We start from the raw sequence: 22,999 nt of genomic DNA, 5'->3' as shown, positions 1-22,999 counted from the left end.
CGGACAGTCTTTCATACTCTGATACGTAAAGTGCTCCTGCATTCCCAGACCTGAGCCACACAGGAAGGAAGACCTTAGGCCTAAACTGAAGCCAGAGCCTGGCCTGGAGATGAGCCTACAACCACTGTGGAAAATCTCCCCAACCAGGTTCTGCAGATCTACAGGGACAGTTGAGGGGGAAGGTGAATGGGAGTTAAGTGAGTCATGGCTGAGGAAGGGATGTCATTCAAGTGTTCACACCTACATTACCTGTCTACCTCCTGTCCTAGAACTTAAGGAAGCTTTGGGCTACCGGGCACATCCCTTCTCTGACAGCAGAGCCCTGCTATTATTAGGAAAACAAAAGCAGACGTCAGTGAATGCTGTTACACCAGCCTGTGGACAGACTTGCTGTTCCCTTGCATCTCACACAAGCATTCCTTTGGCTCCTGCTCTGCTCCACCTCTATAGGATTAAGAAGTAAAACATTCCATTTCATTTCACCAATGTGTGTTTGCTGACTGGGTGTTCAGTTTGCATGCCCAATAAGACAGCCTGATGAATACTTACAGAGTAAATTAAGGCTTGTTCACAAAGTTCCAGCATTTTAGAACTAGGGGAAATTGGGGGAAATAAAAGAGTAACTTTAGGGCCCCCCAGAGATATGATTTATAGAGTGGATAATTAATGTAGAAGCTTGTTACCCTAGCAATTAGAACTAATTTAAAAAGGGAGTCAAAGATAGTTTAAATTCATGAGTGATGGAGGATCTATGGAGTATTATCTAATATTCAACATCTTTGGTGAAATTTAGGCTCTCAAGCTCTACATGGGTCTTCTGAATGAATCTCCTTTGAAAAGATGTTTACCTTTGACTTCTTTTTTCTTCTCCTTGTTCGTTCATTCCTTCAACAAACATTTATTGCATGTCTGCTATGTACCAGACACTGCAAATTGTCTCCCTTCTTAGCCTTCTTCACTCTTTTAGGGGGAGGGGTGTGGGATGGAATTGGTGGCTTTAAATTATTTTCTGTAGATAAAAGATTAGGAGTCTTCTTAGAGTGAGCAAGTCAGAGTTGCAGGATGTCCTCAGGGCCAAGTAGAGTTCATACACGCTTATGCTTACTAGCATATTCATGAGTGATATATACATATATATATATATATATATATGCGCCAGATATATATATATCTGGCAGCCAGTTAGCTCTGAGTCTTAATCTTCCATTGATGTAAAGGGCAGATTTGGAGAAGAAAGAGAATTAGAAAACACTTTCTCCCTCCTTGCTTGTCTACTAAATTGCCAAGACCATGTATTTGGAGGCTGGAGAGTAGGAAGTCATATTTTACTTTCTTTCCAATGCATCCTATTCATAATTATCTTCTAACACCATGGTGGCCCCTGTAGACCCAAGGGAAGAAAGGTCTTGGGAGCTGGGAAGAGTGGAGCAGTTGAAAGACAGAAGTTTCCAGTTCATTTATTCACAAATGTTTATTAAGCTCCTCCTATGTGCCAGGAAAATGTACCCGGTACAGGGGTTCAGTAATCGAGAGTAACCCTGTCCCTTCACTTATGGGGCTTCCCATCTAGCAGAGAAACCAGACCTTGAGCAAGAGCATAGGAAACATCTGCCTGTTCCACAGTGTTGCCTAGGGCTCAGCCTTGGAGTGCCCTGCAGAATAATCTCTGTAGGCTGCTGACTTTGTTCTGTAAACATGAGGATGAGTACAAGAATCATAGGGCAGGGAGAAACACCCAGCTGCGTTTTGGTGTGAATGTAATTATGGTATTCACCTTATGCTGCTAGTTATTCTTCAAAAATATTGCTTCAAGAAGTAAGAATTAAAATGAAATGTGTATGTAATAAGACAGCAAAAGATTGGGATATGGACTCTTATCTCGAGACCATCTAAATATCTAGAAGCTATTTAGCAGTGAGTCATGTAGCCAAAGGCAGAACCTGTGTATCTCAAAAGAGGAAGAGCTTTTTAGCAAGTTCACGAATAACTCTTCCATGTGAACTGTAACCGTTTTCTAGTTTGAAAAGAAGGGGGTTCCTCTTATAAACTAATTACTGAGCCGATATGATTACTGACACTTTAGGGTAGAAAATGGAAATAAGAACGTGGTGAGTTACAAGCATGCTCGTCAGATTCCTTGAATGATTTGGTAATATAAATGCTATAAATTTAGATGCTCAAGAGGGCTTCAGTAAAAAATGAATGTCGCTTGAAAAGCAGTTAAGTCAGTCATCAGATCATTCTACAGCAAATTTATAATTTGAGGTGTTTCTCTCTTTGTCCCCCTTTTAGCTTGTCAAAATCCCTAAAAATGATCCCCTCAACGAAGTGCATACCTTTAACTTCTATTTGTCAAATGTGGGTAAAGACAACCCTCAAGGCAGCTTTGACTGCATCCAGCAAGCCTTCTCCAGGTAAGTGCGTTCCAAGGTATGCTGAAGGGAAAATGATTTTTCTTTGAGGGTTTTCTTTTTTAATTCTACAATAAAATACATGGTAGTCATTTTGTAAATATTTACTGACTTGAATTGTAGGGCTCGTTTATTTATTTGAGAAATATTGAGCACATACTATGTGCTAGAAATTATATTTGTCACTGTGGGATACAATCACAAAAATTTTAAGATTCTTGCCCTTGAGGAATTTTTAAGGTATAGATTTTATACCTATAAAACATGGTTTATTTTGTTTATGTTAATTAAAGACAAGTTTGAGGGGTTTTTAAGTTTTTATTCACTGAATATAAATAAGAGTGCTTTATAGTATCCTCAGGGCTCACATAGATAAAGGAGGAAAATATACATGTGTCTTATATATCCCCTTCCTCCTTCGCTGTGCAAGGCTTGTTTTAAGATAGGTTTTTAAAAATCTTTTTTCTGCAGCAGAATGGAAACTAGAAATTAACCCCAGTATAGCAGTCATTTCTGATTTTCAGGGGAAAAAAGGAGGAAGGAAGACAAAAATACACACCCATAGCCCAGGGTACCCATTGGAACCCTTATCTACTTGGGTCCTCTGTAAACAATAAGCTACTTGTTTCACTCTTCTTTGCTGTGGTTGTTTCTGATTAAAGAACGGGCCCCTCGAGTAGGAGTTTGTTCTGCCTGTGGATAAAGACAAGGCCTTAGAGCCCCCAACCTCCCGAGAAACACTGACATTGGCTGAAAGTTCCCCAAGGCCCCCAGGGCCATCCATCCCTATCTCTCCTCTGTGTCATACTTGAAACTTTAAGTGCTTGCTGTGTCGGGGAGAAAGGAAGGGAAAGTTGTGTTCCAAGTGAGCACGGGAGGCAGAGATACAAAAGACACTTCACTGAGAGAGGTCTAAATTCCTTCTCCCATTTAAGGCGACTAAATAACTTTTTGCTTTATCTTAATCTGCCATTTTCCCTGAGTATATGTTAATTTTGCTTTCTAAAAATTGCCTTCCCCCAAACTTATATTTTTTGGTATAAATTGCATGTGTTTTAGACTCTGTAGACTTTTCTGCACTGTCCACGGTGATAGCCACTGGCCACATGGGGCTATTTACATTTCTATTGATAAAAATGAAATAAAATTTAAAATTTATTTATTTCTTCACTCATACTAACTACATATTATAGGCTAAATAACCACATGGCTAGTGGTTCTCATAGTGGACAGCACAAACACAGAACATTTTAAATTGCAGAAATTTCTGTGGGACAGCATTGTAATAGATTATAGAATCACCAAGTACAAGGGTCCTCGGTGATTGTGTAGTTCCACCCCTTCACTTCACAGGTTACATAGCTGGTTGGTTAGTGACGGCTGAATGAGAACTGAGTTCTCCTAACTCCTACTTCAGTGTTCTTTACACACCACAGGGCACACCGATTTCTAATTGTGCCATTACCTGTAACACTTGTCTTAAGAGAATTATTTTAGTATAGTGAGAACGTTTTGACATCAAATTGAACTATGTCCCATTAGGAATTTCATTAAGGAACTTAATTCCCTCTTCAAAACCAGGCCTATCATTATAGGTAATACGGTTTCTCCCTTACATCATAAATACCCTGTGTGTTTATTTCTACCTTGTTTGGAGAAAGATTTAAGGTCACTTTACAAAACTATACATGATGTGCCAACAGAAAAGAAACAATTATTGTGAGAAAATTGTCATAAATACATTCATATGATCCAAGTGTGGTATGACTATAAATTGAAATTTGCCATTATACAAACAAAAGCACTCAGAGTTCCAGTTTTCATCCTGGCAAGAAAACCTTTTTATAATCTGGCTCCACCTTTTCTATTCAGTTTGATTTTTTATTTTCCATATATCTTGTCTCTCCTACAGTTGTGTAAGCTCCTTAAGGGCAGGGGCTTTCTTACACCCATTTTCCAGTCTTACAGTGCTGGCTGAGCTCCATAAATAGATGTTAAAAAAAAATATATCAACTAGTCTCCTTTCTTATCTTTCTTTTTAAATCTCCTTGGGCCTCACTTTTCTCATATATAAGATGGTGGAAATCCCACACTCAAAAATTCCTTGAATCTGCCCATTCACAGGCCTAGTGAAAATACATAATACAGCTCTGTAAGTAATGCATACTCAAGTATAGGAAACAGTGAGCTAGGCTAGAGAAGGACTGTAGGAACGTTTATACACATATGTCAAAGTATTTAAACTTTTAAGGTAACTAAGTTCAAAAGGGATGAGTGGAGAATTCTGGAGAGTACCTTCTTGCCCACAGGGTTTATAGCTCTATTTTGTTTCATGTAAAGATCTGTTTCTTGACCTTGGATGGTGAAAACTGTATCTTCATTGTGATTGGCAACAGGTTCAGCTTATTCTCACTATGTAAATTACTTAGTAAATAATAGGGGGAGATGTTGAAATTCAAACTTCCTGCCACCAGACCTTCACACTGCAGACTTTTCTCTACTGCAGTCTTTTCTTCCTACTCATCCTCCCTCTCTACCCCTTCCTTTCCCTCCTTTCACTGGTTTTTCAGCTCAAGTAGGCCTCATTAAAAAAGACAATAAAAACAAAAACCGCCTCCCTTATACTCACTTCTGGACCTGAAGTCTGGCTTCAATCCCCACCAGTCCACTGAAATATGCTCCCCGAAGAGAGCCTTTACCTCCTTGCCCATGAACCCAGGGGATGCTTATTGCTTCCTTATTCTGGACTTGTTGCCAACATTTCACACTGTGGACCACTCTCTGATTCTTGAAGTATTCTATTCCCATGGCTTCCATGACACACTGCTCTTCTAATTTCCCTCTACCTCTTTGGTCTCCTGTGGTCTTTTTATCTTCCTATTGATTATTTTAAATATTAGTGTTATTCACAGTCCATTCCCTCCTGAGACTGCTCCTTACTTCTTCAAAGTCACCATGTCCAACACTGAATTCATTTTCTCTCTCCCACCCGTACTCCAGTGTCTCACATGGCAGCTCCACACACCTAGTAACCTGGGCACAATCTTCAACCACCACCCACCCGACACCCCCCCCACCCCCCCCCCCCCACCCCCCCCCACCCCCCCCCCCCCCCCCGGCTAATCTCTGACCAAATCCTGTCAATGCTGCCTCCTCACTATCTCTGGAATCTGTTTACTGTTCTGCATTCACACTGCCCTACCCTGGTTCAAGCCATCGCTTCTTGTCTGTAATCCTTCAATAGCCTCCTAACTGGTCTCCTGCTTTCACAAGAGTGCCCCCTTCCTTCCAATCTGTTCTTCATCCAGATTGATTTTTCTACGGAATAAATGACACTGTTTTCAGTCTCTGTTATTCTTGGGGAAAAGTCCAAAATTCATACTATGACCTCCAAAGCCCTGTGTGATGCACTTCTTATACCCTCTTTTCAGCCTCACCTCTAATTGTTCTTGCCAGCTCTCTTTGGTCAAGCTGTAAACCTTCTCCTTGTTCCCTCTGGGCCTGCACATATTGGTTATCCCTTTAGAACACTTTTGTCCTTCCCCCTTGTCTAGTTATCCCTCTAGATCAGCTCAATCACCACTTCCTCTTGGAAGCCTTTGCCTTGCCTACAAGTCCAGGTGAAGTACCTTCTTGGGGGTTCCCTGTCCCCTGTCACTTGTCACACTGCATCATAATTTCCAGTGTGCTCATCCTTGTCACCCATTAGACAGAGAGCTCCTTGAAGGAGGGACCGCATCTGTCAGTCCTTGTCACAGCCCAGGTACCTCACACATTGCCTGGCACAGCCTCTGCCCAATAAATATTTATGAGATGAACGAACTGATTTTTTTAAAATAGCATTTGTACAGACAGTTATTAGCAATTTACAAAAATTTTATCGACCCTTATTTCTTAACATCATAACAAAGCTACTTCCAATTAAGTTTAGAAATAGAATATCAGAGCTGTAGTGACATTTTCATTACTTCTACATTCTAGTCTGTTTTAAGGCCATAGTCATTTCTTTTTAAAATACTAGCGTAACTGTTACCATAATCCCCTAATATTAGCATAATACTTTGAATACAGAGCCGTCTTCCTGGCCAGTGTTAATATTTGTGATTGTGTAAATAAAAGGTTTCTTTTTTTAATATTTCTGCAAGAATCTCCTGTCCAGTATTTTTCAGTATTTGCCATACCAAAAGATCATGTTATAGAGATTTAACAATGGTAAATATAAAGTTAAAATTTTTTAGGGTATTTGGGTGAATAGTAATAAATTAAACTATGATATTTGGCAGTATTTTAGCCTTAAACTTAATATCTTATTAAAAATAAAAAGCATTATTATGGTGGGTCTGTTTCATCTAGTCAGTTCTAAAGCATACGTATTATGGTTCCATTAAAAGTAAACTTTTAACATTTCTCACATCAGTGGTAGGTAATTCTTTTAAAAATGACAGTAGAACTACAGTGCCCATCAAGACTCTGGTCTTCATTCCAAGTACTGATTTTTTTTTTTTTTTCAACATTTCATGGATTTGGTCTCTGAGATCTCATTTCACCCATTCTATCCAGAATATGGGGGGAAAAAAATGTGATATCAAATGAAGAGGAGAAACTTAAAAATTTTTAAGTAAGCTTTACATTTTAAAATGACTAATATTAGTTATTTTGAACTGCAAAGTTATTATTAAAGCTGCTGGTTTTAGGATTATACAATTTCTGCTTGCCTTTATTATGCAAAATGTGGGACATATCTAACAAGGCACCATCTTACCTGACAGCTCTGGAGCATCCCAGCTCAATTGCCTGGGATTTATACAAGATAAAATTACAGTGTGTGCAACAAATGACTCATATCAGATGACACGAGAAAGAATGACCCAGGCAGAGGAGGAATCCCGCAACCGAAGCACAAAAGTTATCAAACCTGGTGGACCATATGTAGGTTTGTATAGATACCTTTCTCCTTCTTGCTGATTGATTGGAATAATTCAAGATCACTCTAGGTAAATATCGATAATATTACTTAATGAAAACACAGAAATTAGTTTTCAGAACACTTTGAAAAACATGGTCAAAAGTCATTTATTCTCTTCATACTGGTGATAAATTGAAGAGATTGAAAAGTTTTATTTCTTTCATAAATCCCAGATCCTCTATTGGCTATTTGTTTTTACTTTACAATACTGGGATCTGCTCAAGTTACTTTACTATGTGAGATTGTGATAGTGGTACTGTTGTGTTTTCTTTGTCACTGGATGATGTAATTTCAGTGGTGGACAGTATAGTTCTTATTTTGTACTTCTGGAGAGTTATTTTTATAGTAAAATCTATTAGTAGAACTTATGAGTTTTCTATTAGCAGAATTTCAAAGGATCTTTGCACAACAAAGAATTTTTATTGCAAAAGTATAAAATGTGCTTATAGCAAAGCATTAGGGTGATGCCTCTTTGGTACCTCAATTGTGATGTCATCTCAATTATGGATCCTCATCCTCATCTCTCCATTAATTAAGAACCTGCCCTACCCCCATCACCTTTATCATCAGCTCACTCAGATATCCATCAAATCGAGGGGAATTAAGACCAGACCAGCAAGATGAGTCTCTCCTTTACAAGCAGTGACCCTGACAGTTTTAAAGAGTTAATTCACAGTGACTATTAACAGTAATAGAGAGAATCACCCAGAGTGAGGATGAGCTCTATGAGGCCTCGGTCAGTTTAATAACACAAGTCACTGGATAGTAAATGATGAAAGGATATTAATTTGAAAATGTAAATGCTAACAAAAAGTCTCTTGAATAACCAGATCCCTTAATCAACATCTTTCCATGGTTTGGTATAATTCTACTTCTGTATTTTCCCATGCTGACCCAGCTACAATACATTCAGCTTTGAGAAGCTCCACTAGTATCTTTAATAAGTATTTCTTTGGAACAGAGCCAGTGCTCCTGGGACTTGGTGCTTAGCTTAGATACATTTAGTTTGGTTTAACAACAATTCATGGCTTCCCCAGGTATCTGTACCCACGGGGCCCAGTTCCCTGCCCAGTAAGTTACTAGCAATGAGATTTTTCATCTTCTCTTTCCTGCTGAATGAGGTAACAACTTTCAACCTCCTTTCTTTCTTCTTTATTCTCACAGGTAACTTAATTAACTTTAGTAGGCTAAATCTCAAATTGTTTTTAAAATGTACAAGATGTGCTGCTCTTAAATTTAAGTGCAAGCTATGAATTTGCTATCCCTATTGCTTTGAGAGTGTTTTTTAAGTCCAATACCACCAATTTATAAACAGTAAGACAAATTGGTGTGTTTGACAAAGGAATAGAAGACTCAAGCAATCAAAATGATTTTTTTTTCTTCCCAATATAACTATCTGAAAACCTTCACCTTGATTTATTCCAAAGCTTGAAAATTAGCGATGATCACCGTACTTTTCCATTGAAAGATTCTTGGGCGTCCCCTATGTTCATGTGTTTTTGTTTGTTTTGATAGGGTCGGTACAGTTCATTCCCAGCTTACACAAGAGACTTTTCAACACCCAGAATCACGCAGACCATACATGCCCTAATGGTATGGGAATTTTGGAACTTGCAGGGTTTCTTATAGGCACTACAAATAATTTATATACATTTTTTAGAGTGACCACATAGAATTTGAGGTTATCTAAATTTAAATCTGAACCAGATTACATCTATGCCATTTTAAGAAGAGCACACATATGTTCCCCCCTGCAGAGCCCCACAGTGACCTCTGCCAGCCAAGTGCTCTGTTTAACCTTCTCCTCTGTGCTGTGTCCTCTGTGCCCTGGGCTACTCACCATCACAGCAGTGTTCCTCTCTGGTCTTAAATCTTGCCATTAACTTCCTCAGCCCTTTATTCTCTAGGTCAAGTAACCCCAGCTCCTTTTAACTTTCCTTAATATGGCCTGTATCCCAAGCCTTTAACTATTTTTACTGCTCTCCTCTGGACTGCCTCCAGTTCTTCACCTCAGAATTCCAAACTGCACACACTACTCCTAAGAAAAGACTAATCAATTCTGAATACAGTAGAGCAAAAGACTAGTATCCGGATTGGCTTTTCTGGTGTTTCTTTTTGATTTTTTTACTCTTCTTTGTTATGGCATGTTTTGGTCTTTTTCTTTTAACTTTATCCATTGCCAGGCCCTTACCATGTTTCTTTCCTTCCAGGCAGCTCAGTTTGTATCCTCCTGCTTTTTTCAGTATCTCAAAACTGACCCATTCAGTTCTTCAAAATGCTAGTCAGTCACCCTTCAATACTAATATTACTCAGCACTTCCTGGGTGCTTGTGATGCACAAGGCACTGGTTAGCACTTTACATGTAGTTATTCATCTAAATCTCACAATCACCCCATGAGCTGGGTTATGATTGCCTCTCCATTTTACATATCAAGTTGTTGGTATCCGCAAATAGCAAATGATAAGAGTTTGGCCTCATTAACAAGTTATGTTTTTTTCATAAGACAATAGGAGATACCTCTTTAGTTCTTAACTGAATATATCATATAAAATGATACCATGGGGCTTCCCTGGTGGCGCAGTGGTTGAGAATCTGCCTGCCAATGCAGGGGACACGGGTTCGTACCCTGGTCTGGGAAGATCCCACATGCCACGGAGCAACTGGGCCCGTGAGCCACAATTACTGAGCCTGCGCGTCTGGAGCCTGTGCTCCGCAACAAGAGAGGCCGCGATGGTGAGAGGCCCGCGCACCGCGATGAAGAGTGGTCCCCACTTGCCACAACTAGAGAAAGCCCTCGCACAGAAACGAAGACCCAACACAGTCATAAATAAATAAATAAATAAATAAAAGAACGTGAATTTCTTAAAAAAAAAAAATGATGCCAAAAGCTGACCTCTGCCAGCTTAGAAGCCTCTGCAGAGAAGGTTTCTTTTAATAGTGTCAGCCCGAGTAGAGGACAAATAGGAATAATGTTGGTCTCACTGTGGGGGGTATGGTGGCATCATCCAGGCCTCTGATAGTTGAATTAGGGCACAAGCCCAGTTTAAGGAAGGGAAGGCTGTGCTCTTAGGGGTCAGCTTGTCTAGGCAACCAGGAATGTGAGCTTCTGTGACCCTTTAGTGGGCTTGGGGCGGGGAGTGGGGGAAGGCCTATTTTGCCTGGAGAGGAGCACAGGAGAAGCTTTAACCTAGAAAACATTGTTATTATTTCTTCAGTAATATTTCCAGTTCTAGTTATGCCATTCATATCAATGATGAGCATTGTTGTGCTGTTATAATCCTTCCCCTTTGTTTAAAAAAAAAAAAACAACTTATCATTTCTAGTTTACCAGTATCTTAAGTCTGCTCACTGACTCCTATCTAAATTCTGGAAATTTATTGAATTGTAAATTTTGGTTATTTTATATACCTAATATCTATTTAGGTATATGAAATAACCCAACCAACCTAATTTCTAGGATCCTTTTTCCAGTTTTCCCAACTTTTCCCCCCATCCTCCTTATTTTTGATGTTAGTAAATGTTTGAGTGACCTTGGACAAATCAATTAACATCCAGAGACCTTAATTTTCTCAAATATTAAAATAAGGGGTTTGGGGCTTCCCCGGTGGCACAGTGGTTAAGAATCTGCCTGCCAATGCAGGGGACACAGGTTTGAGCCCTGGTCCGGGAAGATCCCACATGCCGCGGAGCAACTAAGCCCATGTGCCACAACTACTGAAGCCCGCGCACCTAGAGTCCTTGCTCCGCAACAAGAGAAGCCACTGCAGTGAGAAGCCGGCACCGCAAAGAAGAGTAGCCCCCACTCACCACAACTAGAGAAAGCCAGCCCGCAGCAACGAAGACCCAACGCAGCCATAAATAAATAAATAAATAAACTTATAAAAAAATAAAAAATAAATAAAATAAGGGGTTTTGAACTTATATAACACCTAAGGTCCTTTGTAGTTCTAACAGTCTATGACTGTTTATATATGTTTTGATAGTAGACCTTTTGAAGAAGTGATCTCAAATGCTAAGTAGTGGAGATGGATTCCATTGCAGTGGATTATGTATTTAACCATGACAGAGTCACACCGCTGTCGAGGTCCTGCCAGGGTTTTTAAAACCTTGGGTCAGTGTTGCCAGGGTTTTTAGTTAGGTTCCACAGAACAGAAAAACAACTGCAGAAGACGGTTGCCATCCCTGCTCTCTTTCTGATGGTCTGTTTTAACACTTTTCTTTCAGATTGTTTACTCAGAGTCATTAGACGGAGGGCTAAGTACTTTTACCATCTCATATTAAATGGAGAAGCTAGCAGTGGACTCCTTGTTATGAAACAAAATGGTTCAGATATAGTCCCAGATTACCCAACTCTGTCCGACCCGCTGCTGCTGTTTATATAAGGAGCCCAGGGAATTGATTAGCAGTTGGGTCTGGGAGGAGAATTAGGTTCTCCCACAGGCTTTATTAAAAGGGCTTTTCTGAGGCAAATGTAAAAAATAAAAATAAAGCCTTTCTTCTTCCCACTTTGAACCACATTTTCCTGCTCTTTTTTTGCTTTAGCATCTCAATTCTGTAACTGCTTAGAGTACTAATGTTTTCTTCATTTGTAGCCGTTCTTACCTTAAATCAGAGGACTCCTTCCTGGTTGAATAGGCACAAATTGATGGGGAGGCAGGGAGCAAGTGATCTGTGTGCAAAACTCTGTGGCCCAGTGTGGCTGGATTCTTCTTTCATCATTTGAAAGAAATGGGTTACCCTACAACTTGCTGTTTAAAATGAGGTAAAGGTGAAGTGAGTGTTTTGTGGGTAGGAGATTCATGGACCAATGATAGCCTAGCATTAGGCCCCAGGTGAGACTCCAGTGCTGTCACATCCCTGCCCAGATTCTAATTTCTTGTCAGACATCATACTTTGACCCCTTTTAAGGGCAAAGTGAACCTCCCTTATTTGGCAGCCCTATGTCTACTTTGGGAGGGTGGGGTAAACTCAGGAGACCTTGGGGCTCTCCTGAGACTGTGGACCAGAGGTTGGTGAGACCTACAGAAGAGGTAGGGCAGCCTGCAACACAGTGATAGTCCTGTTTTTGTTTTTATTTGTATTTGCCTTCCTTGCTGGCCAGTCATGGTGTGTGTGAGTTTAGTTAAAAACCATTCTCTGCTCATCCCCCTCCCCAGAGAGGAGTGTGGGAGAGGGATCCATAGTCAGCTTGGTTTGGGGAAGTGGAAGTTAAACAGGTTTCAAGGGGGAGGGAAGTGTGGAATTTATAGCGTTTCCTAAACGTGTCTGACCTAACTCTATTCTTTCTTTCCAAAAATTCCTATTGAAATTTCAAGGAAATAGTATTGTTTGCTAACACTATTGCAACTGAGAAGTGGTGGGTTGGAAGGTTTGCAATTGCCACTTTAGAAATTTCAATGTGTCTTCAGACTCTGGCAGCCTGGTAATGTGCAAAACTACAGGACAGGCCACCTTGATTCTGCTCCTCTGCTGTCTGCTTGTTTACTTGCTGTCATTCACTTTGACACTTTGCTGGTCATTTCACTTTGCAAGTCATCAAAATCTAGGTCTGCTGATAGACAAAGCAGCCATAGCACTGCCTACAGGAAGCTTGCAGCCTAACATGAAGCAAGGGCAGACATTAGGCATTTGTTCATAAAACCTTTCCAACAAAGAAGTACAAGTAGGAAAACTTGGGTCTTAATCACAGAACCTTCCAAATGCTAAGTCAGCACTCTACTATTTGAGCTTATCCCATTGAAATCCTCAGTTTTCTCATCTGTGAAATAGGACCAAGGCCTACCTCATCAGGTTACTTTATGAGACTTTATATGTGTAAAGCTCTCAGCACAGTGCCCCTCCCCCGTCCCATAATCGGTGCAAGATAAATATTAGTTCCCTGCACATCTGACATTGATCTAACTATCTCTGAATTAAGAAAAACACAGAAAACAGATCTAAATCTATCTCCAAAGCTCTAATTGTACCTTAATTTAATAGCTTTTCTTACCACTGGGCAGTGACCCTTTAATGTTGAGTTCCTTTGTTGTGCAGTATTTTGATCTGATATTTACAATTGGTTACATCCAGATAGTAAAGAAATATAAGAGCCAGTGAGACCTTTCTTTCTCCTTTAGGTAGGATTGTATCTAACAAACAGCCCCTCTGGCCAGGCCTTGGGAACCCAGCATGGACAGAAGTACTATTCAGTAAAGCTCCTGCCCCATTAAGCTGTTTTCACCCAAGCCAACAGCACTTTAGAGACTGCTTTTACTTATCCATTGTTTCTAATTGATAGTATTGTCCCTAATGCAGTTGTTCCACCTTGTATGCCATTACCAATTCTTCCCCCTCTTTAACCAATGGGCATAGAGTTGGAGGCTTTAGTAGTGACGTATGAGATTTCACCTCAGAAATCATAAAGTGAGGGTCTAATACAATTTCATTCTAATCTCTCTTTCTTCAGCAAGGAATGGTTACCAGGTATTGTCAGTGACCAGCCATGTACTGATGGCTTCACACATCCATATGGTATTCAGGTCACTACAGCCCACAGTATTTTCTAGAAATAGCCACTTGCCAAACACTTGTCATTGTTAAGTTTAAGCAGAAAGTGGGTTAATTATGTGAATGGCACTGGCCTGTGCAGAAGTGGTGTGAATGCCTGCTTTTACCACTTTCCATTCCTCTAACTCACCTTGTAGTCTCAGCACCACAGAGGAGAGATCTGCTTGTCTGGCCCTCTTAGACTGTGTTGGTTGGTTGGTTGGTTGGTTGGTTTTGTTTGTTTTTGCTTTTTGACTCCTAGAGTATGTTATGTCTGTTGAAAAAGAATATCACTCATGAATGCTCTGGTGAATGTTGACCCCAAATTATGCCTGACTCTCCTCTTTGTGGCTTCTGAGTCTGTGAAATTAAGCTAATGACGAGCTCAGCCAACAGTGTGTCCTTAGTGAGATAGGTATTTTTCACATTTCACATATTCGTTGTATTCATATCTGCCAACGAAATGACATACAATATGTAGGTTTAAGTTCTGTAAGTAGCACAGGTGAGCATGGAGATTACTTTATGTCCACTTAACATCAAATGCCTACAACCTTAAAATTTCCAGTGTGTTGCTATGGTGTGTGTCACTAATTATCATCCGTGTGTATAGCTAAGTGGCCAAAATACTTTTATAATACATATTTATTCCAATAAATGCTTCTGTCAAAAAATTCTGAATCCACATTTTAGGCCATTTATTCAGAATGCTTTCTGTTTGCATATCTTTTTTTTTTTTTTTTCAAACATCTTTATTGAAGTATAATTGCCTTACAATAGTGTGTTAGCATCTGCTTTATAACAAAGTGAATCTGTTATACATATACAATATGTTCCCATTTCTCTTCCCTCTTGCATCTCCCTCCCTCCCACCCTCCCCATCCCACCCCTCTAGGTGGTCACAAAGCACCGAGCTGATCTCCCTGTGCTATGCGGCTGCTTCCCACTAGCTATCTATTTTACATTTGGTAGTGTATATATGTCCATGACACTCTCTTACCCTGTCACATCTCACCCCACCCCCTCCCCATATCCTCAAGTCCATTCTCTAGTAGGTCTGTGTCTTTATTCCCGTCTTGCCACTAGGTTCTTCATGGCCTTTTTTTTTTTTTTTTTTTTCCCTTAGATTCCATATATATGTGTTAGCATACTGTATTTGTTTTTCTCTTTCTGACTTACTTCACTCTGTATGACAGACTCTAACTCCATCCACCTCATTACAAATACCTCCATTTCATTTCTTTTTATGGCTGAGTAATATTCCATTGTATATATGTGCCACATCTTCTTTATCCATTCATCTGTCGATGGACATTTAGGTTGCTTCCATGTCCTGGCTATTGTAAATAGAGCTGCAATGAACATTTTGGTACATGACTCTTTTTGACCTATGGTTTTCTCAGGGTATATGCCCAGTAGTGGGATTGCTGGGTCGTATGGTAGTTCTATTTGTAGTTTTTTAAGGAACCTCCATACTGTTCTCCATAGTGGCTGTATCAATTTACATTCCCACCAACAGTGCAAGAGTGTTCCCTTTCCTCCACACCCTCTCCAGCATTTATTGTTTCTAGATTTTTTGATGATGGCCATTCTGACCGGTGTGAGATGATATCTCATTGTAGTTTTGATTTGCATTTCTCTAATGATTAATGATGTTGAGCATTCTTTCATGTGTCTGTAGGCCATCTGTATATCTTCTTTGGAGAAATGTCTATTTAGATCTTCTGCCCATTTTTGGATTGGGTTGTTCTTTTTTTTGTTATTGAGCTGCATGAGCTGCTTGTAAATCTTGGAGATTAATCCTTTGTCAGTTGCTTCATTTGCAAATATTTTCTCCCATTCTGAGGGTTGTCTTTTGGTCTTGTTTATGGTTTCCTTTGCTGTGCAAAAGCTTTTCAGTTTCATTAGGTCCCATTTGTTTATTTGTGTACTTATTTCCATTTCTCTGGGAGCTGGGTCAAAAAGAATCTTGCTGTGATGTATGTCATAGAGTGTTCTGCCTATGTTTTCCTCTAAGAGTTTGATAGTGTCTGCCCTTACACTTAGGTCTTTAATCCATTTTGAGTTTATTTTTGTGCATGGTGTCAGGGAGTGTTCTAATTTCATACTTTTACATGTTCCTGTCCAATTTTCCCAGCACCACTTATTGAAGAGGCTGTCTTTTCTCCACTGTATATGCTTGCCTCCTTTATCAAAGATAAGTTGACCATATGTGTGTGGGTTTATCTCTGGGCTTTCTATCCTGTTCCATTGATCTATATTTCTGTTTTTGTGCCAATACCAAACTGTCTTGATTACTGAAGCTTTGTAATATAGTCTGAAGTCAGGGAGCCTGATTCCCCCAGCTCCATTTTTCGTTCTCAAGATTGCTTTGGCTATTCGGGGTCTTTTGTGTTTCCATACAAATTGTGAAATTTTTTGTTCTAGTTCTGTGAAAAATGCCAGTGGTAGTTTGATAGGGATTGCATTGAATCTGTAGATTGCTTTGGGTAGTAGAGACATTTTCACAATGTTGATTCTTCCAATCCAGGAACATGGTATATCTCTCCATCTATTTGTATCATCTTTAATTTCTTTCATCAGTGTCTTATAATTTTCTGCATACAGGTCTTTTGTCTCCTTAGGTAGGTTTATTCCTAGATATTTTATTCTTTTTGTTGCAATGGTAAATGGGAGTGTTTTCTTAATTTCACTTTCAGATTTTTCGTCATTAGTGTATAGAAATGCAAGAGATTTCTGTGCATTAATTTTGTATCCTGCTACTTTACCAAATTCATTGATTAGCTCTAGGAGTTTTCTGGTAGCATCTTTAGGATTCTCTATGTATAGTATCATGTCATCTGCAAATAGTGACAGCCTTACTTCTTCTTTTCCGATTTGGATTCCTTTTATTTCTTTGTCTTCTTTGATTGCTGTGGCTAGGACTTCCAGAACTATGTTGAATAATAGTGGTGAGAGTGGGCAACCTTGTCTTGTTCCTGATCTTAGTGGAAATGGTTTCAGTTTTTCACCATTGAGGACAATGTTGGCTGTGGGTTTGTCATATATGGCCTTTATTATGTTGAGGAAAGTTCCCTCTATGCCTACTTTCTGCAGGGCTTTTATCATAAATGGGTGTTGAATTTTGTCGAAAGCTTTCTCTGCATCTATTGAGATGATCATATGGTTTTTCTCCTTCAATTTGTTAATATGGTGTATCACATTGATTGATTTGCGTATATTGAAGAATCCTTGCATTCCTGGGATAAACCCCACTTGATCATGGTGTATGATCCTTTTAATGTGCTGTTGGATTCTGTTTGCTAGTATTTTGTTGAGGATTTTTGCATCTATGTTCATCAGTGATATTGGCCTGTAGTTTTCTTTCTTTGTGACATCTTTGTCTGGTTTTGGTATCAGGGTGATGGTGGCCTCGTAGAATGAGTTTGGGAGTGTTCCTCCCTCTGCAATATTTTGGAAGAGTTTGAGAAGGATAGGTGTTAGCTCTTCTCTAAATGTTTGATAGAATTCGCCTGTGAAGCCATCTGGTCCTGGGCTTTTGTTTGTTGGAAGGTTTTTAATCACAGTTTCAATTTCAGTGCTTGTGATTGGTCTGTTCATATTTTCTATTTCTTCCTGGTTCAGTCTCGGCAGTTTGTGCATTTCTAAGAATCTGTCCATTTCTTCCAGGTTGTCCATTTTATTGGCATATAGTTGCTTGTAGTAATCTCTCATGATCTTTTGTATTTCTGCAGTGTCAGTGGTTACTTCTCCTTTTTCATTTCTAATTCTATTGATCTGAGTCTTCTCCCTTTTTCTCTTGATGAGTCTGGCTAATGGTTTATCAATTTTGTTTATCTTCTCAAAGAACCAGCTTTTAGTTTCATTGATTTTTGCTATTGTTTCCTTCATTTCTTTTTCATTTATTTCTGACCTGATTTTTATAATTTCTTTCCTTCTGCTGGCTTTGGGGTTTTTTTGTTCTTCTTTCTCTAATTGCTTTAGGTGCAAGGTTAGGTTGTTTATTCGAGATGTTTCCTGTTTCTTGAGGTAGGCTTGTATTGCTATAAACTTCCCTCTTAGCACTGCTTTTGCTGTGTCCCATAGGTTTTGGGTCGTCGTGTCTCCATTGTCATTTGTTTCTAGGTATTTTTTGATTTCCCCTTTGATTTCTTCAGTAATCACTTCGTTATTAAGTAATGTATTGTGTAGCCTCCATGTGTTTGTATTTTTTACAGATCTTTTCCTGTAATTGATATCTAGTCTCATAGCGTTGTGGTCGGAAAAGATACTTGATACGATTTCAATTTTCTTAAATTTACCAAGGCTTGATTTGTGACCCAAGATATGATCTATCCTGGAGAATGTTCCATGAGCACTTGAGAAAAATGTGTATTCTGTTGTTTTTGGGTGGAATGTCCTATAAATATCAATTAAGTCCATATTGTTTAATGTATCATTTAAAGCTTGTGTTTCCTTATTTATTTTCATTTTGGATGATCTGTCCATTGGTGAAAGTGGGGTGTTAAAGTCCCCTACTATGATTGTGCTGCTGTCAATTTCCCCTTTCATGGCTGTTAGTATTTGCCTTATGTATTGAGGTGCTCCTATGTTGGGTGCATAAATATTTACAATTGTTATACCTTCCTCTTGGATCGATCCCTTGATCATTATATAGTGTCCTTCTTTGTCTCTTGTAATAGTCTTTATTTTAAAGTCTATTTTGTCTGATATGAGAATTGCTACTCCAGCTTTCTTTTGAATTCCATTTGCATGGAATATCTTTTTCCATCCCCTCACTTTCAGTCTGTATGTGTCCCTAGGTCTGAAGTGGGTCTCTTGTAGACAGCATATGTATGGGTCTTGTTTTTGTATCCATTCAGCCAGCCTGTGTCTTTTGGTGGGAGCATTTAATCCATTTACATTCAAGGTAATTATCGATATGTATGTTCCTATTCCCATTTTCTTAAATGTATTGGGTTTGTTATTGTAGGTGTTTTCCTTCTCTTGTGTTTCTTGCCTAGAGAAGTTCCTTTAGCATTTGTTGTAAAGCTGGTTTGGTGGTGCTGAACTCTCTCAGCTTTTGCTTGTCTGTAAAGGTTTTAATTTCTCCATCGAATCTGAATGAGATCCTTGCTGGGTAGAGTAATCTTGGTTGTAGGTTTTTCTCCTTCATGACTTTAAGTATATCCTGCCACTCCCTTCTGGCTTGCAGAGTTTCTGCTGAGAGATCAGATGTTAACCTTATGGGGATTCCCTTGTGTGTTATTTGTTTTTTTTCCCTTGCTGCCTTTAATATGTTTTCCTTATATTTAATTTTTGACAGTTTGATTAATATGTGTCTTGGCGTGTTCCTCCTTGGGTTTATCCTGTATGGGACTCTCTGTGCTTCCAGGACTTGATTAACTATTTCCTTTCCCATATTAGGGAAGTTTTCAACTATAATCTCTTCAAAAATTTTCTCAGTCCCTTTCTTTTTCTCTTCTTCTTCTGGTACCCCTATAATTCGAATGTTGGCACGTTTAATGTTGTCCCAGAGGTCCCTGAGACTGTCCTCAGTTCTTTTCATTCTTTTTTCTTTATCCTGCTCTGTAGTAGTTATTTCCACCATTTTATCTTCCAGGTCACTTATCCTTTCTTCTGCCTCAGTTATTCTACTATTGATCCCATCTAGAGTATTTTTAATTTCATTTATTGTGTTTTTCATCATTGCTTGGTTCCTCTTTAGTTCTTCTACATCCTTGTTAAATGTTTCTTGCATTTTGTCTATTCTATTTCCAAGATTTTGGATCATCCTTACTATCATTATTCTGAATTCTTTTTCAGGTAGACTACCTATTTCCTCTTCATTTGTTAAGTCCAGTGTGTTTTGAGCCTGCTCCTTCATCTGCTGTGTGTTTTTCTGTCGTCTCATTTTGCCTATCTTACTGTGTTTGGGGTCTCCTTTTCACAGGCTGCAGGTTCGTAGTTCCCGTTGTTTTGGGTATCTGTCCCCAGCAGCTAAGGTTGGTTCAGTGGGTTGTGTAGGCTTCCTGGTGGAGGGAACTAGTGCCTGAGTTCTGGTGGATGAGGCTAGATCTTGTCTTTCTGGTGGGCACGTCCACGTCTGGTGGTGTATTTTGTGGTGTCTGTGGCCTTATTATGATTTTAGGCAGCCTCTCTGCCAATGGATGGGGTTGTGTTCCTGTCTAGCTAGTTGTTTGGCATAGGATGTCCAGCACTGTAGCTTGCTGGTCGTTGAGTGAAGCTGGGTCTTGATGTTGAGATGGAGATCTCTGGGAGATTTTTGCCGTTTGGTATTACGTGGAGCTGGGAGGTCTCTTGTGGACCAGTGTTCTGAAGTTGGCTCTCCCACCTCAGAGGCACGGCCCTGATGCCTGGCTGGAGCACCAAGAGCCTTTCGTCCACACGGCTCAGAGTAAAAGGGAGAAAAAATAGAAAGAAAGAAAGAAAGAGGCTATAATATAGTGAAGTAAAATAAAGCTATTGTAAAGCAAAGCTATACAGACAAAATCTCACCCAGAAGCATATACATATACACTCACTAAAAAAAGGAAAAGGGGAAAAATTAATATCTCCTGCTCCCAGAGTCCCCCTCCTGAATTTGGGCTGATTCGTTGTCTATTCAGGTGTTCAGCAGATGCAGGCACATCAGGTTGTTTGTGGAGCTTTAATCCGCTGCTTCTGAGGCTGCTGGGAGAGATTTCCCCTTCTCTTCCCTGTTCGCACAGCTCCTGGGGTTCAGCTTTGGATTTGGACCCGCCTCTGCATGTAGGTCGCCTGAGGGCGTCTGTTCCCCGCCCAGACAGGACGGGGTTAAAGGAGCAGCTGCTTCGGGGGCTCTGGCTCACCCAGGCCGCGGGGAGGGAACGGTACGGAGGAGGCGGGGCGAGCCTGCGGCGGCCGAGGCCGGCGTGACGTTGCACCAGCTCGAGGCGCGCAGTGCATTCTCCCGGGGATGTTGTCCCCGGATCCCGGGACCCTGGCAGTGGCGGGCTGCACAGGCTCCCGGGAGGGGAGGTGTGGAGAGTGACCTGTGCTCACACACAGGCTTTTTGGAGGCGGCAGCAGCAGCCCCAGCGTCTCACGCCCGTCTCTGGGGTCCGCGCTGATCTCCGTGGCTTGCGCCCTTCTCTGGAGTTCGTTTAGGCGGCGCTCTGAATCCCCTCTCCTTGTTCGCAGCGAAACAAAGAGGGAAGAAAAAGTCTCTTGCCTCTTCGGCAGCTGCAGACCTTTTCCCGGTCTCCCTCCCGGCTAGCTGTGGTGCGCCAACCCCTTCAGGCTGTGTTCACGCCGCCAGCCCCAGTCCTCTCCCTGCGATCCGACCGCAGCCCGAGCCTCAGCTCCCAGCCCCGCCCGCCCCGGCGGGGGAGCAGACAAGCCTCTCGGGCTGGTGAGCGCCGCTGGGCGCCGAGCCTCTGTGCGGGAGTCTCTCCGATTTTCCCTCTGCGCCCCTGTTGCTGTGGGATCCGCGCTGATAGCCGCGGCTCGCGCCCTTCTCTGGAGTTCGTTTAGGCGGCGCTCTGAATCCCCTCTCCTTGCCCGCCGCGAAACAAAGAGGCAAGAAAAAGTCTCTTGCCTCTTCGGCAGCTGCAGACTTTTTCCCCGGACTCCCTCCCGGCTAGCTGTGGTGCGCTAACCCCTTCAGGCTGTGTTCACGCTGCCAGCCCCAGTCCTCTCCCTGCGATCCGACCGAAGCCCGAGCCTCAGCTCCCAGCTCCGCCCGCCCCGGCGGCTAAGCAGACAAGCCTCTCGGGCTGGTGAGTGCTGCTCGGCGCCGAGCCTCTGTGCGGGAACCTCTCCGCTTTGCCCTCCGCACCTCTGTGGCTGCGCTCTCCTCCGTGGCTCTGAAGCTTCCCCCCTCCGCCCCCCGCAGTCTCCGCCCGCGAAGGGGCTCCTAGTGCGTGGAAACCTTTCCTCCTTCACGGCTCCCTCCCACTGGTGCAGGTGCCGTCCCTATTCTTTTGTCTCTGTTATTTCTTTTTTCTTTTGCCCTACCCAAGTACGGGGGGAGTTTCTTGCCTTTTTGGAGGTCGGACGTTTTCTGCCAGCGTTCAGTGGGTGTTCTGTAGGAGCAGTTCCACGTGTAGGTGTATTTCTACTGTATCTGTGGGAAGGAATGTGATCTCTGCGTCTTACTCTTCCGCCATCTTCTCTCCCCCCTCTGCATATCTTTTTAAAGTAAAAACTGAGGGGCTTCCCTGGTGGCGCAGTGGTTGAGAATCTGCCTGCTAATGCAGGGGACACGGGTTTGAGCCCTGGTCTGGGAAGATCCCACATGCCACAGAGCAACTGGGCCCGTGAGCCACAACTACTGAGCCTGTGCGTCTGGAGCCTGTGCTCCGCAACAAGAGAGGCCGTGATAGTGAAGAGGCCCGCGCACCGCAAAGAAGAGTGGCCCCCGCGTACCGCGAAGAAGAGTGGCCCCCGCTCACCGCTACGAGAGAAAGTCCTAGCACAGAGACAAAGACCCAACACAGCCAAAAATAAATATAAATAAATAAATAAATAAAGTAAAAACTGAAATATGAAGTCTTTATTCCTTCCAGAATGAAGAGGTACCTAAATCAGAGTTGTGGAAATTGAGAGGCTCATTATATTATCACCCGCAAATGTGTAACAATGTCATTTCTACTGGACTTTAGGGAAAAGAGTGCAAATTCGGAAAGCACCTCAAGCTGTTTCAGATGCAGTGCCTGAGAGGAAAAGATCAACCCCCATGAACCCTGCAAATACCATTCGAAAGATACATAGCAGCAGCAGTGTTTCTCAGCGGCCATATCGGGACAGGGTGATTCACTTACTGGCACTGAAGGCTTACAAGAAACCTGAGCTGCTAGCTCGACTGCAGAAAGACGGTGTCAATCAGAAAGACAAGAACTCCCTCGGAGCAATTCTGCAACAGGTGAGGACAGCTGGAGAGACTTCCTTCTGCTTACCTTCTTGTTGGGGAGTTCATTTAAGAAGGCTTGTTTCTGTTGTTGTTGTTATCATTATTATTGAGGTAGAGAAATTTCAGGATCGTTTTGATCAATGGTATATGAATATTAAGTTAAATCATCTTGATTTAAACATTTAATTAAAAACTAATTGAAATGTAGACATTTATACTAGGTT

General features: G+C 41.3%; 1 protein-coding gene across 2 annotated transcripts in view; it reads left to right on the top strand.

Moving 5' to 3' along the window:
* The window catches only part of ELL2 (elongation factor for RNA polymerase II 2), an 81,416-nt gene that overhangs the window by 41,133 nt on the left and 17,284 nt on the right, over window positions 1-22,999 (top strand). Inside the window, exons 3-5 of one of the 2 annotated variants that reach the window (XM_007197467.2) lie at window positions 2,293-2,414; window positions 7,181-7,344; window positions 22,528-22,787. In XM_007197467.2, coding sequence (XP_007197529.1) covers window positions 2,293-2,414; window positions 7,181-7,344; window positions 22,528-22,787 — 546 coding nt within the window. Of the gene's footprint in view, window positions 1-2,292; window positions 2,415-7,180; window positions 7,345-22,527; window positions 22,788-22,999 lie in introns of those variants that run through there. The other variant, XM_057539721.1, reaches the window with a different exon arrangement.

The sequence above is a fragment of the Balaenoptera acutorostrata genome, chromosome 2 (genome assembly GCF_949987535.1).
Source record: "Balaenoptera acutorostrata chromosome 2, mBalAcu1.1, whole genome shotgun sequence".
NCBI lineage: Eukaryota > Metazoa > Chordata > Mammalia > Artiodactyla > Balaenopteridae > Balaenoptera > Balaenoptera acutorostrata.
Note: the sequence above shows the minus strand (reverse complement) of the source record. Positions and strands in the feature narration are given on the sequence as shown.